This window comes from Aedes aegypti, chromosome 1, assembly GCF_002204515.2.
Source record: "Aedes aegypti strain LVP_AGWG chromosome 1, AaegL5.0 Primary Assembly, whole genome shotgun sequence".
NCBI lineage: Eukaryota > Metazoa > Arthropoda > Insecta > Diptera > Culicidae > Aedes > Aedes aegypti.
Window position 1 is genome coordinate 138,871,782 of NC_035107.1, and position 18,411 is coordinate 138,890,192.

Genomic DNA, 18,411 nt, shown 5'->3' on the forward strand with positions numbered 1-18,411 from the left:
CTGCAAAGGAGATGGCGTGAAGAAGCTTCGGGTCGCGATCGGAGTAGGCTAGATCCTCCGTCGGGCACTAGACCGAGTAGAGCCGGCGTAGCGTAGTATCGGTTAAAAGTCGTCGGGGTGCCTGCAAACCGGAAGCCATCCTCCAACCGGAATTGCAGAACCGACCCTGGCACTTGGCCGACCAACGTCGAGTCAGAGTAGGCTGAGTCCACCGCCGGAGTCTAGCTGAGTGATTCGCCTGTGAACCGGAAGTTTCTCTCCACCGGAATCGCAGGACCGACCTCGGCATCTGCCCGGCCAGCTTCGGAGTAGGCTAAGTCCACCACCGGGGAATAGTTGTGTAGATCCTTCAACCGGAATCGCTGGATCGACCTCGGCATCCAACTGGTCAATTAGGAGAGCTCGAACAGCAGCAGCGGAGAACGAGTCGTCGTAGAGCAACGAAGTGCACATGAGCGTCCAGAAGAAGTTCAATAGGGCTCTGACGCGAGGCCAGCCCAAGGGAAGCATACGTCGTCGCACAGAAAGCTGCCCGCACAGTCCCGGCGAGATCTTCAACCGCCAATAGGGCAAAACGAGTATTCGCAGAGACACCGTAGAAATGTCTAAGTGAGCAGCGTTTTTGACGATATTAAGCTCCAACATCGAACTAACAGAACAGCTAACTTAGACACTTGGGGTAATGATCGATGACAAGCTTAGCTTCGCTTCTTTAGCAACCTTTAAGTTTATTCGCCGTTAGCATAACATGATGCAATTGCCTGTAAAATAGGGCCACTGTACTTGTGGGATATTCTGAATCTCTCAACTGAATCCAAAACATTCCGGAAGTACTTGTTAATGAGCTTATGATGCAAGAAATTATTCATGGATGCTTCGTATTATACTCCTGTCGACAAACATTGAAGATGGATGTGTCGCATGAAAGGGTTCACAATCATCGGATTGATGTTCTTTTCCAGGGTCCCGGAATCGGCCCCAGAACATCCCGCATTTTTTTGTGGATGACGCTATGTTACAAGAAATTATTCAGCATGCATCGCATTATACTCTTGCTGCAAAATCATGTACAGTGGCCCAATTTCATATTCGTACAGGACACTGGCGTCACATCAAGTAAGTAAAAAACTATTAAATGATATATTGAGCTTGAAATGCTTTATCTTTATTGATGGCTATAGGTGTCATCTATTATTTAACAGTCATAAAATGTTTCCATTTACATTCATCTTTGGATTAATGGAAATGTACGGTTTCGGACTGGAATTCGAGAAATGGACTGTATTTAATAACGAAAATTAACAGATTTTTATTAGCGTCGCGAGTTGCGTGTTCATATCGCGGCGAACTTTCGATTACCAGAGAGATACAGTCAAGGTTGCGAAGAAAACTCAAAAATACACTTCAATGTAGAAATAGGCAAAAATAAAAGAAAGTATGCTACTTTTTGAAATGGCAGTTAGTCTGAACATCCTCCCCCGCGTTGCAGTTTCCTCGGAACTCAATCATCGAGAGGTAAAACCGCCAACTTCGCCGTCGTCCTGCTGAAAACACCGCTGTGCGTCTTTACCGTCACCGCCCTAGTTATTCCATCGGAACCCGGGTTGGCTCCAACCACTCTGCCTAAACGCCATTGTTGGGGTGGCACGTTCTCCTCCTTCAAAACGACTAAATCTCCGATTTTCACTTCAGTATGTTTGCGATTGTGCTTTGGTCTACGCTGTAGTTCTTGCAAATAATCTAATGACCATCTCTTCCAAAATTCGTTTCGCATTCTTTGGATGAGTTGGTAACGAGAGAGCGTATTCAACTTCACGTCATCAAGGGAAGGTTCCAGTATTGCAGTTAATTCTCGGCCAATGAGAATGTGTCCAGGTGTGATGGCCTTCAGGTCGCTTGGGTCAGAAGATTGAGGAACGAGCGGCCTTGAATTAAGAATAGCTTCGATCTGTGCAATCAAGGTATTCCACTCATCGTAAGTATACTTCGCATCGCCAACGACTCGTTTGATGTGATGCTTGGCCGATTTTATACCAGCCTCCCATATACCACCAAATTCTGGAGACCGCGCCGGGATGAAGTACCACTTGATCTCCTGAGGTAGGCAGTAGTTACTGAGAGCTAGTTTTGTATCCTGCTGATTAAAAAGAACGTACAGCTCGTGTAATGTTGAATTCGCGCCGACAAAATTTGTGGCGTTATCGGAATGTATTTGTGTGGGAACTCCACGACGAGCCACGAAACGCTTCAGTATGTTGATAAAAGCTTCGGTCGATAAATCTGCCGCCAACTCAATATGAATAGCTTTCGTCGTCATGCAAATAAATAGTGCGATGTACGTTTTCACATACACTGGTTTCCGAGGGTTACCTGTTTTGATGAGAAATGGCCCACCGTAGTCAACACCAACTCTCGAAAAGACATCAGATTGTGTCACACGAAACTTTGGCAGGTCACCCATGTAGCGCTTGACGTCCGGTGGAGTGATCCTAAAACACCGAACACACTTCCGAAGTTGTTTCTGAATCACATTTCGGCCGTCCACTATCCAGAACCGCTGTCGAAGTGCCGACAACAAACCACTGGGTCCGATGTGCAGGTACGTTTCATGGAAATCGTTGATAATGATCTTTGTTACATGATGCTTCGGAGGAAGTATTATCGGATGCCGTCGTTCAAACGCTAGGTCCGCATGTTTGATTCTCCCACCTACACGTAGTATTCCAGCTTCATATAACGGGTTCAGGAAACGTAAATCACCAACATATTTATCGTTCACATTCTGCGTTGTTTGGTAGTGCTGTATTTGCTTGATGTCCTTTGCGTAATGTTGCCGTTGCACAAAGCTGACGATCATGTAAAGGCTTGCTTGATATTCTTCAACCGTAGGGAACGGTTCATCATCATATGCTGTTCGTGTCTTCCTGCATTTCCGAATGAATCGTGCTACGTAAGCCATCACTCTCCGCAGTTTGCGAAAAGAGCTGTATCGGTAGAGAACAGGAAACTCATCTGGTCGATTGTTGACTACAAGTGTAACTGCTTTAACATCTGGTAATTCAATTTCATCTGCAGACTCAAATTCCGGGTAAGCAGCGGATCGCAAGAACGACGGGCCGTGCCACCAAACATCGTTATGCTTCAGCTCCTCTGGGAGGATACCCCTGGACACTATATCCGCTGGATTCAGTGCTGATCGGACGTACCTGTACTGGTAACCATTGGTACACCTTTGTGCCTCGGCTACACGATTGGCGACGAACGTGGTGAGCTCGTGGGGCGATTTCTTCAGCCAGCAAATAACAATTTGGGAATCCGTCCAAAGAACGATACTTTCGAATTCCAAATGAAGCGCCGAAGTAACAGCTTTTACTAGCCGGCACATTAGCAGAAACGCACATAGCTCCAGGCGAGGTATTGTCTGATTTGGAGCCACTTTAGATTTACTTGTCAGAAGATGCACTTCAGCGGAACCATTTGGAAGAACAGAACGCACGTATACACATGTACCGTAGGCTGCCAAGGAAGCATCCGAGAAGGCGTGTAATTCCAAGGCAATTCGATTGTTTGCTAGGACGTGTCGATTGATTGTCATTCCAGCTGTATTCATTAGACTCGTAACGAAGGTGATCCATTTATCCCGCTGCTCTTCTGGAACTTCTTCGTCCCAGCCGATTTTAAGTTTCCACAGTTCACGCATGATAAGCTTAGTAACCACCGTGGCGGGTGCAAACAACCCAAGAGGATCGTATATTTTCGAAACCTCGGACAGAATATGTCGTTTGGTGATAGAGGTTTGTTGTTGAATCGGATTGATCCTGAATGCCAGTTCGTCCGACGACGGGTTCCAAAGCAGGCCAAGCGTTTTGATGATGTCATTGACTCCACTAATTTCCATTGGGGCTTGCTTTTCTCGTAGCTCTTCCGGAATTGTTTCTAGAAACTCTGCTGAATTAGAGCACCATTTGTGTAGTTGAAATCCTCCACACTTCAGCAATTGTGTCAGTTGTTCAGCCGTAGTTTGAATCTCGTTCACAGTGTCACCTCCCGACAAAACATCGTCCACATAGAAATCTTGAATAACAACCGCAGCAGCTAGTGGAAAATTTGAGCCTTCGTCAGCAGCTAATTGATTCAAAGTACGTGTGGCTGCGAACGGTGCTGACGCGGTGCCATACGTCACTGTTGTCAAATCGTACGTTTTGAGGGAATCTGTAGTATTCTTTCGCCAAACAATCCTCTGGAACTTTGTATCGTCGTCGTGGATCCTGATTTGGCGATACATTTTAGAGATGTCGCTCGAGAAGACGTATCGATGGATTCGGAACCGCATCATAATATTCAGTAATGATTCTTGCACCACCGGTCCGATCATGAGAAGATCATTAAGCGACACACCAGAAGATGACTTTGCGGATGCATCAAAAACCGTTCGAAGTTTGGTGGACGATGAAGACGGTTTTAAAACGGCATGGTGAGGTAGATAAAAGTTTGGAGTACTGATAACCTCGTGTTCTGGAGTCTCTTCACAGTGCTGAAGCTCTATGTATTCCACCATGAAGGAATCGTATTGCTGTTTCAGCTCCGTGTTGTTACTCAAACGCCTTTCCAAATGCTCGAACCTCTTGACTGCTTGCTGACGTGACTCACCAAGTTGGTCAGCATTGTCGCGGAAAGGCAGCCTGACCACGTAGCGACCGGTCGAATCTCTCGTTGTTGTCTGCTGATAATGTTGTTCACACAATTCCTCTTCGCTCGATAGCTTCGAAGCCGTTGGAACCTCTTCCAATTCCCAAAAACGTTGGATCAACTGCTCGAGTTCTTGATGATCAGAATCGGAGAGAGTTGCATTGCAGTCTTCACGTTGACGATACGACGAATGTCGCGACACTGGACCAGATACGACCCACCCTAGTGTGGTCTCTTGTAGGACAGGTAATCTGTCGCCAAGTTGAATTTGTCCACTCTTCAGGGTGCGGTAAAACAATTCTGCGCCGATGAGAAGGTCGATACGTTGGGGCTTATTGAAATCTGGATCTGCCAGAACGGCTTCCTCCGGAATAATCCAATCAGACACGTTGAGTTTGCTTGCTGGAATAATGCTGGCAATCCTAGGTACGATGAGACATTCGATGTGTTGAGAGTACTCGTTGATACGTGAGCCAAATTGAACAGATAACTTGTGCTTGATTGGCGTCTGTTTTCCGTTGACACCAACTACACTAGTAGAGCATCGGGTTCGGGTGATTCCAAGGAGATTGGCCATTGCTTCCGTAATTAGATGCAGCTGCGATCCAGAGTCTAGTAAAACACGGCACAGTTTGATCTGGCCATGTACATCAAGTATGTTTACCACAGCTGTCGATAGTAGCACTGTTTTCTGTTCGATTGTATTTTCGGCGCAATTGAGGGTTACCACGTTGCTCGTATTTGTCGAAGCATTGCCGGTTTCAGGAGACTGAACATCGCTTGGTTTGCTAGTATCATCACTTGGCTTCGGGACGTCAATGTGTAGAACCGTGTGATGTCGTTTGTTGCAGTCTCGGCAAGAGTGCTTCGACGTACATTTTGCAGTCATGTGCCCTTTTCTCAAACAATTGTAGCATACGCCAGCTTGCTTTGCTTTGGCGTTCCTGTCGGTAGCAGAAAGTTTAAGCAGCTCTTCACATTGGTGGTTAAAATGCGCCTTCTCACAGAAAACGCATTTCGTCTCGCTAGTCACTGTCAAAGTAGTGGACTTCGCATGTGACTTTTGTGGGTGCATTGGAGCACTCGCACTGGATTTCTGCTTAATCTTTTGCTGACTGGCCTCTACTCGCTCGAGAACTTGAGTGTGCTTTTCCAAGAAGGAAATCGTATCGGCGTATGTGGGAATCACACCGTGTTTGTTAGTAGCTTCCCACGTCTTTTTCGTTTCGAAATCGAGTCGAGAGGCAATCATGTTGACCAACAGAATGTCTGAGAGGCCTAGTACGTCGTACCCGTGGTATCTGAGCGAATCGACATGCCTCACGCATTCTTCGATTAGTTCCCTCAACTGCTTACCACTTTCCTGAGTCATCGGCTTCAGCTGGAGCAACCGAGTAGCATGAATGTCCACGATTTTCCGTTTGTCCTCGTATCGTTGCTGTAGAAAATTCCAAGCACCGTCAAAATTGTTTTCGTTGATGAACTGCTGGTTAATCGCGCCGGCTGCATCCCCGACAAGACACTTATCCAAGTGGTATAGCTTTGTAGCAGCATCCTCGGTTGGGCACTTCTTCATAATGTCCAGAAACATCGATTTAAACTTGAACCAATGCTCTGAGTTGCCGTCGAACGTTGGTAGCGGCGTATGCGGTAAAACGGACTGTTGAACTCGTATCTGTTGCGCACTTGGTACCAGCTGGCGACCAGAATCTATGTGAAATTCCGCTCGTTTCCTGTGTCCGTCTACTTGCCTGCATACTTCCGCCCGCACTTCCGTATACAGCTCTTCGAACAGCAAATACTTTTCCTCCTCATCCTCCTGTTTGTTCGGTGTGACAGCAAAAATCTTCGCCTGACAATCGTTCATGTCGATGTATGCAGCATCAATCGTACGTAGGAAAGTATCGAGAACGTACTCGTTGACTGGAGTCTGTTCATCGTCCGCTTTTATGAGGTTAGTTTTGATGCGTGCAACCTTCGCCGAAATGAATTCGCATCGTCGTTGGAGCGCCTTCAATTCTTCCGCCATTTTCTTCCGTCGTTCGGCGTCGGCCTTCGCCACTTTTTGCTGCCGGACTGTAGGAATTATCGGAATTTTCGAGCTGCGACGAGTGTTGACCGGCATCGAATAATTCGCGAAAACGACCGATTATTCCATATCCGCGATCGAACGGACCAATAATGTACGGTTTCGGACTGGAATTCGAGAAATGGACTGTATTTAATAACGAAAATTAACAGATTTTTATTAGCGTCGCGAGTTGCGTGTTCATATCGCGGCGAACTTTCGATTACCAGAGAGATACAGTCAAGGTTGCGAAGAAAACTCAAAAATACACTTCAATGTAGAAATAGGCAAAAATAAAAGAAAGTATGCTACTTTTTGAAATGGCAGTTAGTCTGAACAGGAAAAGTATTGAATTTGTGTCTAAAATTCATTCAATGCCATATTCAAGTGCTATATAAAGTTGTTCAGACGTAGTAGAGTACATTTGGACAATTTATAAGCGGACATATATGAAACTTAGGTAAAATTATTAGAAATACCTGTTTTTCAATATTTTTTGATATACAATCCAATGATTCTAACAAAAGCGTTCATTTTTGTTGTAGGATTCAATCTAAAAAATATATTCGTGAGCACTGAAAGAGTTTTGATTAAAATATATTCAGTTTACAGAAATCATTAAAGGTTTTAATTCCCCTTGAGTTTAGAAAATTGTTATGTCATAACATCAAAACTCTTCTGAAATGTTATTTTCAACAATGTAAACCAAATTTTCGTTTTAAAAAACAGTAAAAGGTTAATTTCAAACTAGTCTATAGAAATAATTTTAACTAAGAACTTCATTTTACAACAAAGTATTCCACCATATGTTGTACATACCTACACATAATTGATGTTATCTCAATATTCAATTATTTTTGAATTCATATTCAAATTATACTCAAAATAGGACCCTATTCTGCGGTTTATTTATTTTATAAGAAAAATACAAAATTATCCGAGTGAGTGGAAAGCATTGCTATACTTTTTAATAGAATATAACCTGTTGTTTTCATCATTTCAAATAACGCATGTGTTGCGGATACGTCAATAATATTTATTCTGTCAATCTCTATGATAATGTTTGGTAGTAAAATATGAAATAAAAACATAGGAACATTAACTATGGATTATGTGCATCCATTCAAGAGCCTAACTAAAATAAATTAACTAAAATTTTTAGTTTTAGATTTTTTATAAATATTATATTAACCAAGATTGTGTAGTATGAGATACCGATATCCACGGATAATGGGAGAACTCACGCGATTTTTCTTTGAAAAAGTAAATTTTCCCATAGCAAATCCCATACAAACTTTGAAGGGCTGGCGCTAAAATATAGTTTCACCGATCGAGCTGAAATATTTCACAGTTGTTTTGGGACCTAAATGCAATCCAAAAAGTGGACTGGAGCGAGAATCTAAATTTTGTCCCACACTACTGGGCATGGAATCACTTAACACTCAAGTTTTTCAAATTAGCATGCAACGCCCAGTCGGAGAACATTCTTCATATCTATTTATTATAGATTAAAATAGATAAATTTTGCCTGTGGCATTTTTTGAACTAAAATAAACCTTCCTATATGTAGATCATTTTCTGATGTCGATCAAAAATGTTTGCAGCACCCAGCATATATAATCAAATTGAAAGTTTTTTCAATGCTGTAAACTCGGCAAAGTTACCAGCAAAGTGGGACAGTCTAATCAATAGTCATTAAATCGTAAGTACCTGATTTGCGATGGTGTTGTTATTGTTGTTGAGATGAACGTTCAGCTGCTGCTGCTGATGGCAGATATCACATGCTTGCTGCAGAAGCTCGTGCGGTTTGATGAACAGTCGTGCGCTGAGCAGGAAAGCAAAAAGGTATGACTGGTCCGGGTAGTACTCGTCCGTTGGCACCATATGCTTGATGAGTGTTTCCAGCGTACCGGAAATCAGATTTCCATCTCTGTAGACCAAACACTAAAATAGAGAAAAAAAAAACAGAGTGAAGTTCATGCTCATTTCAGTTGCATTTTCGCTCCGGCGGTTGAACTTTTTTTTTGTCGTTCCGGTTCTTACATTGTCATCATTGAGGCTGGGATCATCTGTATTATTCGCAATGCCGTCATTCTGTGGAGCAAAAAAAAGCAAAGGCGGGAGCCAGTTATTATTTCTGCCTGACTGTTTACAGCTATTAATGAGTTTATTCAGTTGATCACCAGCTGGGGTGTCGTATGATCAGATTTTACCGCACATGCTGCTGGAAATGGTTCTACACTGCAGATTGAATGGAAGTTTGCTATGATTTTATATTTTTACACTGAAAGCTCTTATTACGTAACAGGTGGTGTCTAATAAAATTTTACGAGAAAAAATCTTCACGTGAATAGAACTCTCGTCCTTAAAAATCAGTTTTTATTAAATATTGTTGATTGATATCGCACGAATAAAACTTAGACTTTAATGACAAAGCTTGAAAAAAACTTTGTCAACTATATGCTAGTTTGACTTAGGTTTCAGTGTACTGTGAAACATTCGACATCAATAAAGAACCATTAAAAGTTATCTTATCAGTGCAATTCTCGGTAATCTACCGACAGTTTACATTGTTATAAAATGTATAATAAAACATCCAATCTGCAGTGTTCAAATGGGTTTTGCATGCTTAGTAGAATCAATCCAGACATCACTCATATTTCATCCAACTGAGTTTATTGAGAAAACATTCACTGCACTCTATTACTGGTAAAATGTGGGTGGTTATTGGGAAAGTTGACCAACAGCTTAAATTACGCATATGCAAACCCGTACATTTTTCACCAAATGCCTCTGAGGTCTGGCCCGGAGCAGAGTGCGATTTCGTCGCTTCTGTGGAACCGGAGAGGTCGTATGCTGCGGAATGACGGCAAAGTCGGGCTCGTCGTGGAATGATGGAGGTGGGGAGAATTCACACCCGAAGGACGAATCCGTCTGCATCGAGTTGGTGGTGTTGGTTTTGGAGATGTCGTTGAAGGGATAATACTCGTGGCCACCGATGCCGCTGCTGTAGACCGAGGTGAGCGTAACCTCGTCGTTTCCGGAATCACAGCTAATACTTTGTTTGTGTGGCGAGATTTTGGTGGACGATTTGCTCAGATCAGCCGCTGTCCGCGGATGCGAAGGCGTCATCTGGCAGACAAAGTTATCATAGGACGTTGTTGAAACGTTGCTGACCGGTCGCGAAGACGAATAATTAGATTCGGTTGATGACGACGTGGAAGATTCTGTGCAGATTGAGTTTTGACGCCCAACGGGGTGGGAAGGAACGTTTTCACAGGAAGAGTCATTTGCCACTAAGTACAGTTCGTTTTTAAGTTGATTCGAAAGCATGTTGTCCACCGTGCTGGTGTCAATGATATCCTGTTTCTTCTTTTTGAGCCGGCTGACTGGTTCCCATATTTCGTTGGACGTGCTGGTATAGTAATTATTTTCCTTGGTCTCGCAAGATCGCTCGTCCAGTATCCGTCCATTTCGTGCAATGGTTATATCTTCAGTTGTGACCGTGCTAGTTTTGACACTGAGAGATGTTTCCAACTGTACGGGTTGTCGAAGTACGCCGGCTCTGAAGAGCAACTGATTGAGCATTTCACAGGATGGAATTTCTCCGGCGATGAGCGCTTTTTTGATGGCATTACCATCGGTTCCTTCCAATGTGACCGGCACTCCATTGATCAGTAGCACTTCCTCTTCTCTGATTGTTTGGGTTTTCTCGCAATCTACCACCTGAATGTTGGTGCCGAGCATGGACTCTACTGTCTTCAGGATTTCATCGTCCATAGCTTAGCAGCGCCAGGGTGCTCTAGAAGAGATAAGGAAGGTTTTCGTTAAATATTTGCATTGATGGACTTCTGCTTGTCCTGTGGCATGAAACACGAGTACCATCATCCAACGATTTGAATTTCTCAGCATTGAGTTTTCATTTGTAAAACAAAAGTACCGTCGTTGCGAATGTTATTAAGGTGAAACAGATTGGAATCAAACTTCAATAATGTACCAAAACTTTGAAGGCACAAATCTCGCGAAAAAAAGCATCAAACTACAGTGCAATTTCTATTTTAGCTTTGTGCACTATCAAAAAGCTTAAAATAAGGAGATTGACTGTACGATACGACTGTATTGATTGTACGTTGATTATTTCACCAGATTAGTGCCTTTGAAATCGTGAGTAGGGGCACAAGCCGGCCATTGTGCCTGCCATGTTTAGATTCCGAGATGTGTAACCTTAAATGAACATAATTGTTTCCAGAGCTTCAGAAAAGTAAGCAGATAATATGCATCAGATCTACACTGCCCATACTCGCATAACAGTCCCATATTATATGGGATTTCATATATAAATGGGACTGTTATGCGAGTATGGGCAGTACATATGTTTTTCGAAAGACAACATTTTGTGTGCAAACTTGAAGTTTAGGGAAACTTCAAAATGGCTAGAATCATAAAACCGTTTTGACACATATTCAACTAACTCACCATACAAAATCAGAGTGTTCTGAATAGGGTCTGTTTGGAATTTAAAACAAAATGGTAGAAGGAGTAGGAACATACGTCATTTAGCCAGACCAGAGTCGCACAAGGCGTATAATCCAGTTAAACGATGCAGCTTCAAACACCTACAGCTTTAACTTGATTGTCCGCCCGTGGTAGTTAAAACATCATGACATTTTGGCATCCACAATGTATTAGTGCTGGAGATCTATTATTTTTAGGCAACAACGGTGCTTGACACTTTGCAGATTAATGAAAAGGGGAGAGGAATTGTTCGCTCGCTATTTAAACCGTATGTATTGTTGCGTATACGCGATATCATACAGAAGTGTATAGGTATTGTAGGTAAGGCTATTTATGGCAGACGTTTGTTTCGGTTATCAGGTTGCCAATGTATCAGACATAATAAAAAGCGTGCTATAATAATACAGCCATTCCATGAAAAACCGATCTAGTGGGTCTCCGACTTCCGTGAAAATTTGCTATTTTGTTCTTTATCGGAAATAAGGATACACGTATTTTTGGATTTTTTGATTAGGATGACCATTTCCGAAATAGGGTGACCAATAAAATCGCGATTTTGCAAAATTTTTATTTTTAAAAAAATATAACTTTTGAACCGTTTGACCGATTTTCAATTTTTTTGGACGAAATGAAAGCTAGATAGTTTAACTTTTCAGGAAAAATATAAAATTTCACAAAAAGTGTGTTTTTTACATAAAAAACTCAATAGTTTCCGTTTTTTTGTGTTTTGAAGGCCTCGGGTCTAAAGGGGCTATCGCTGTTCTCATTTTTTCTTGCAAGTTCAGAAAATTTTACGTCTACTGTAAAATTTTCAGCGATGTATGTTTTTTAGTTTTTGAGATATATTTTTTTGAAAATAAAAAATCAGTCATTTTTCATCGGCACACACTGTAGGTCTCAGCGCATTAGATTTTTTATTTAAAAAAAAATCATAACTTTTGAACAGCTCAACCGATTTCCAATCTTTTTTTATGGAATAAAAGCTTAAAATTTCAACTTTACAGAAAAAATTGAAAAATCTGATAAAAATATGTTTAAATGTGAAAAAAATAACTTTTCAAAGTTTTCTATTTTTTTCTATTTTATCTGAAAAGTTGAGACCTTAATTCATTCCATAAAAAAAGATTGGAAATCGGTTGAGCTGTTCAAAAGTTATGATTTTTTTTAAACATTACAAATCTAATGCGCTGAGATCTACAGTGTGTGCCGATGAAAAATGACTGATATTTTATTTTCGAAAAAATATATCTCAAAAACTAAAAAACATACATCGCTGAAAATTTGACAGTTTACGTAAAATTTTCTGAACTTTTAAGAAAAAATGAGAGCAGCAATAGCTTCTTTGGTCCCGAGGCCTTCAAAACACGAAAAAACGGAAACTATTAAGTTTTTTTATGTAAAAAACACACTTTTTGTGAAATTTTATATTTTTCCTGAAAAGTCAAAATCTTTAGCCTTCATTTCGTCCAAAAAGATTGAAAATCGGTCAAACGGTTCAAAAGTTATAACTCTTTTAAAAATAAAAATTTTGCAAAATCGCGATTTTTCTGGTCACCCTATTTTGGAAATGGTCACCCTAATCAAAAAATCCAAAAATACGTGTATCCTAATTTCGGAAAAGGAACAAAATAGCAAATTTTCACGGAATTCGGTGACCCACTAGATCGGTTTTTCATGGAATGGCTGAATAAATAATTGGAAGCGAAGAAAATGGTTCATTGTGCGTATGGTGGTTTTAGCGACAGCTATGGAGATTTACATAAAATGTGTACTGAAAAAGGAAGTAAACTATAAATTATAAAAGTACGAGGTAAGGGACTGGTCTAGAATTGAAACCAAAGCTCAGTGAGAATGGGTCAAAAAAGGATAAGTACGATTTATTTATTGCAAAACTTCCGCAATTTAACTCCAATAAACTTCAAATTTGATGTGTATGTACTTTGATGGCACAGTAACAACTGTCCAGAAAATTATAGAAAAATATGTATTCACTGCGGCGTCATAAGTGAATGAAAAATGATCCAATCTCACCCCATAGAGGGTGTGACATTGGGTCACTGTAATTGAAATAACTTGTTTTTGAGAATATGATTGCAAAACCATTCACAGCTGAAAAATATTGATGAAATATGATGCAAAAAAGACGAAAATACATCTAAGATGTTTCACAAGTATGATAAACCCACTTTAAAGAACGATTATAGCAAAAAATTGAAGAGCTATGAGAAAAAAATGTAAACCCAGCATTTATCGTCAAGTTTACAGAAATCGTCTTGGTTTTCCCCTCAAATTGTATTAAAAGTCCCATTCCCTTTGCCATAAAGCCTATTCAGTTTCCCTTGTAAAATTAAATCTACAGTAACAGTGATTACCGGGTACCCCCGTTGGTTTGACCTCATTTTATCTGAACACTTTTTAATCTGTACCCCGCTAATTTGCACATCGTTCAGATTAAAAATGGTTCAAACGTCATTTAGCTCATGGAACGGAGCGAAGTGAGATGGAACACTGTGGAACGGAACGCAGAATCAAAACAAAACAGTGAAAGAGGTAACCAGAAACACGTTTCTAGGGTGACTAGATGTTCAAATAAAAAAAGAACCCCGATGGTTTGCATGAGGTACCGTTCATATTAGCGGGGGTGCACGGTATTTTAAACCTTCGCAAGTAGTTAAATTTTGGTGCGACATTCCACGATCAATACATTTTAGGTAAACGTTGACGTCATAACCCCGATACCGTGACATGCTCTATTACCGTGAGGTTAAAAAAACTCAAGTTTCAATCGATCAGATAAAAATAACGTATGATTATTTTCAAGTCTTTCATGTTTTATATAGTAGACCGTTTTATATACTTTGCATAAAAAATATGATTTGAACCATTGTGAAAATTTAACCATAGTTACAGTTGATATTGTTAAACATACCAGTGTTCCAAATACCGTGTATCTGACCCCGACTGCCGGGTCACATTTTGAAACACCTCCCACTTGAACGAACGAAGCGCATCAAAAATAAAACTTTTGTATCAAAGAACGTATTTAGGTTTGCATGATTGATCCGGGAAATAAAATAAATATTTCACTTCGCGATTTTGGAATTATAACTGAAACACGGTATTTGGAACACATAAGCAACCGTGCCCTAATACCGTGTATTGGCACGAGGCGATTACATTCTAAAATTATTTTTCTTTGTTTGTGTGTGCAACTTTAGTTCAAGTTTGTCATGGCATTCTAAATACTACTTAATGTACTAACGTTTGTGACAATCATTTATAAAAATAAATAATATAATATGCTAGAAATCCACATAATTCTCAAATACACGGTATTAGAGCAGGTCACGGTATTTCAGGATCCAACTCATTTATACTTCCGTGAGTTGTTTATATAATATGAAAACACTAATAAATAAGGTACCGTGGGGTAAGTGGATACAGAAAAATCAATAGTCAACTTCATTGTTATGTACAGCTAACGTGAATAATTTAATTCGAACTTTTTTCTGTGGATAACAAATGAGGGACTAATATCCTTCGAATTATCGATTATTTCGATTTTTCTGATAGTTATGTATTGAGTATGAGGGACTTAAAAATTTGCGCCAGATGATCCACTTGCCCACTATGGTGGGGTAAGTGGATCACCAATAGGAAAAAATCTGTTCTGAAAACAAATGTGATGTAACTATGTATAGTAAGAATGATATTACTCTCGTTCTTATTATTAGTGCTAGTAATGGTACATTTTAATACTTTAAAAATAAAAAGTATCTTTATTTAATCAAAATATATTCAAAAATATGTATACACCCGATTCTGTTTTTGCACGGATTTTTTTTTTACACGGCCGTGCAAAAAAAGTTTCCATACATTTTTTTCCGCCAAAACCTTATTTTTGCATGAAACGTCGAGAAATGGTGTTACTTTTTTTGCACGGTTTTTGAAATTTTGAACTGAAAACTTTTTTTGCACGGTACGCATCCCCCGTGCAAAAACAGAATCGGGTGTACATTAGTTTACACTAATTCGCACAACAAAAAAACATTATAACTAAAATAATTTAGAGAAAATTCATCCATTTATACACATAACTTATACAGAAGCATTGTAGGATTATTCCTAACGATGTTTTCGATAAACACTCGTAGTTTGAAAATATTAGTTACATATATTTTTAAATAACAAATTGATTTTTTTTTGTTCTATTTACGAATATTTTTGTATCATCTGTCTAGAACAATTTATAGGGTCAAATAAGGCACGACAATATGTTTTCAATTGGAGAATTAGTATATTTTGGTCTTTTGCAACTCATCTTAGATAAACCACGAAAAGTTTTGCCTGAGCTTTGAAATTATTATTATTTTATACCAGAAAGGTTAAAAAAAACTTTTAGGTGGATTAATTCACCACAATTCTCTATGGTCAATTTGACAAATTTAAGCTGGGAATGAAAAAAATAAAGGAAAACAACATTTGCGAATATTAAAACTTATTAAAATTCTCGTAAGCAGTCTGCCAATAAATGAAAATAATACTTGATCCACTTACCCCACCCCATTAAAAAGTAGGTGTAAGTGTACCATGTACAATATATCTGTATTTATTTATAAAAATCACATATTTTTCATTGTGATTCATTCAATTAGAACTGAAATGCTCAACAGGTGTCGAAAAAACTAATAGAATTCGATTTTAGACAGAGTTACAATGCATTTTTGATTGATGGAAAACAATTTTGAAATTATTCAATTTTTGCATCTAACAAGTTTGCTTGTGTTAGTGTATGTGTAGTACCAGTTTTGCAATAGTATCAGTGTGGACGTATAACCTAAAACGAAGCAATGGTGCGAACACATTCAACATATTCAAGTATTTATGCTTAATATTGACGAATGATCCACTTACCCGACTGATACACTTCCCCCACTGTACCTTAATTAAATTAAAAAAAAACCTTTGAAAAAATATTACGATGTTGTTGCGCACGAAAAACAGTTGCTAGTTTGAGAAGTTGTCAAAATGCGTTGCATTGTTATTCAATGCACGGAATTCTCAACTAGACTTGTTTGATGTTTCAGCGATGCTGTATTTAGAAAGAATAAACACATTTTAATGAACAAAAAATACACATGGCACCGTAAAACGACAAAAAAGTAGACTTGTGATTTCATTCACCATCGTTCTTCATTGACCCAATCTCACCCCCATTTTTAATGTTTTAGACACCGTACCGAAAAAAATGAAAATTTTGTGGAAAAATCAAATAGATTCCGGAAAATACGTGTGAAGTGTATTGAAAAGACTTTTAACTATCTACTAATATAACAAAAGAGAATAAAGTACATGCGTTATACTTTGAACAGGTAAAATTTAATGTTGTGAATTTTGTCTAGTTTCAACATACAAGTTTGTTGATATATTAAACAAAAACTACTATTTCTTAAAATGTATATTGTGATTAATTATGTGTAACAATATGTTCCCTTACATATGAGATATAAATTTTAGTAATATTAGCGTTATTAGCTGAAATATTTCATAAATCATATTATTCCATTTTGACACAATCTCACCCCCATGGCGGCTACTGCAGATCAAAAAACTTTCAAAAGAACCACAATACATAAAAATATAGATGTGTAATTTAGATAAGAGTTCAATAAAATTAACTGAAAACATTCAGAAAAACATTATTAAATTTATAGTAAATATAAAAATTGTCATACTAAAAGACTGTTTATATATACAGCCATTCCATGAAAAATCGATCTAGTGGGTCACCGAATTCTGTGAAAATATGCTATTTTGTGCTTTATCCGAAATAACGATACACGTGTTTTTGGATTTTTTTTATTGGGGTGACCATTTCAAAAATAAAATGACCAAAAGAATTGCGATTTTGTAAATTTTATTAAAAAAAAAAATCATTACTTTTGAACCGCTTGACCGATTTTCAATTTTCTTGGACGGCATGAAAGCTAATGATTTTGACTTTTCAAGTAAAATATAAAATTCACAAATATTGTTTTTTTACATAAAAAAATCAACAATTCCCGTTTTTCCGTGTTTTGAAGGCCTTGGGACCGAAGGGTTTCTGTTCTCATTTTTTTATAAATAAGATATTTTTTTTTACATGAAAATATATAAAAATATCCTAAATATATTTTTTTCTTCGCAGTTTTATATGTTTTTTTAAAGTTATCCTAATCTTAAGCTTTCATTCCATAAGAAAAGATTGGAAATCGGTTGAGCTGTTCAAAAGTTATGATTTAAAAAAAAAATCTATTCCGCTGAGACCTACAGTGTATACCAATGAAAAATGACTGAAATCTTATTTTCAAAAAAATACATCTCAAGAAATAAAAAAACATACATCGCTGAAAATTTGACAGTAAACGTAAAATTTACTGAACTTTCAAGAAAAAATCTTGAAATCTTTAGCTTTCATTTCGTCCAAGAAATTTGAAAATCGATCAGGCGGTTCAAAAGTTATGATTTTTTTTAAATAAAAAATTTGCAAAATCGCGACTTTTCTGGTCACCCTATTTTGAAAATGGTCACCCTAATAAAAAAATCCAAAAACACGTGTATCCTTATTTCGGATAAGGAACAAAATAGCAAATTTTCACGGAATTCGGTGACCCACTAGATCGTTTTTTTCATGGAATGGCTGTATAGCAAGTTTTCTCACTCATCAAATTAAGCATTTTTCGATGCTCTAATAGTGATTCAAAGACGACTTTGATGAGATATTAGAATTCGAATGGCTGGAACCAGAAAACCAGTTTTCTAGAGACCACCCTATGCGAACATAGGAAAAAATCTATAAATCATTCAAACTAAGCCAAAAAACTTTATTGACAGAGTTTCTCGAAATTGAATGGTCTACCACTTTGCTGAAGCATATTATAGAATAATTTTCACAAATGAGATAGCTATTTTATTTCTATGAAAATGAGGGCCACCCTAATTTTGAATAACATTAAAAAATGAGAGATAGAAATCATATTGCAATAATTCCCAATTACTTTTTTCTTCTCCCAATGGTGTGAAAGTAGTCTACGTTCATTTGAAAAAGTAATCGAGAATTGTTTAATATTACGAAACTGATAATTTAATCTACGAAAACA

General features: G+C 38.5%; 1 protein-coding gene across 2 annotated transcripts in view; it reads right to left on the reverse strand.

Annotated features, from left to right (window-relative positions):
* Nucleotides 1–18,411, reverse strand: part of LOC5571483 (ras-GEF domain-containing family member 1B) — a 172,107-nt gene that overhangs the window by 11,787 nt on the left and 141,909 nt on the right. The window contains exons 2-4 of one of the 2 annotated variants that reach the window (XM_021848590.1): nt 9,533–10,559; nt 8,801–8,851; nt 8,468–8,701 (exon numbers count right to left, since the gene is read on the reverse strand). In XM_021848590.1, the coding sequence (XP_021704282.1) occupies nt 8,468–8,701; nt 8,801–8,851; nt 9,533–10,537 (1,290 nt within the window). In that variant the 5' untranslated portion in view covers nt 10,538–10,559. The remainder of the gene's footprint in view (nt 1–8,467; nt 8,702–8,800; nt 8,852–9,532; nt 10,560–18,411) is intronic. The other variant, XM_021848584.1, reaches the window with a different exon arrangement.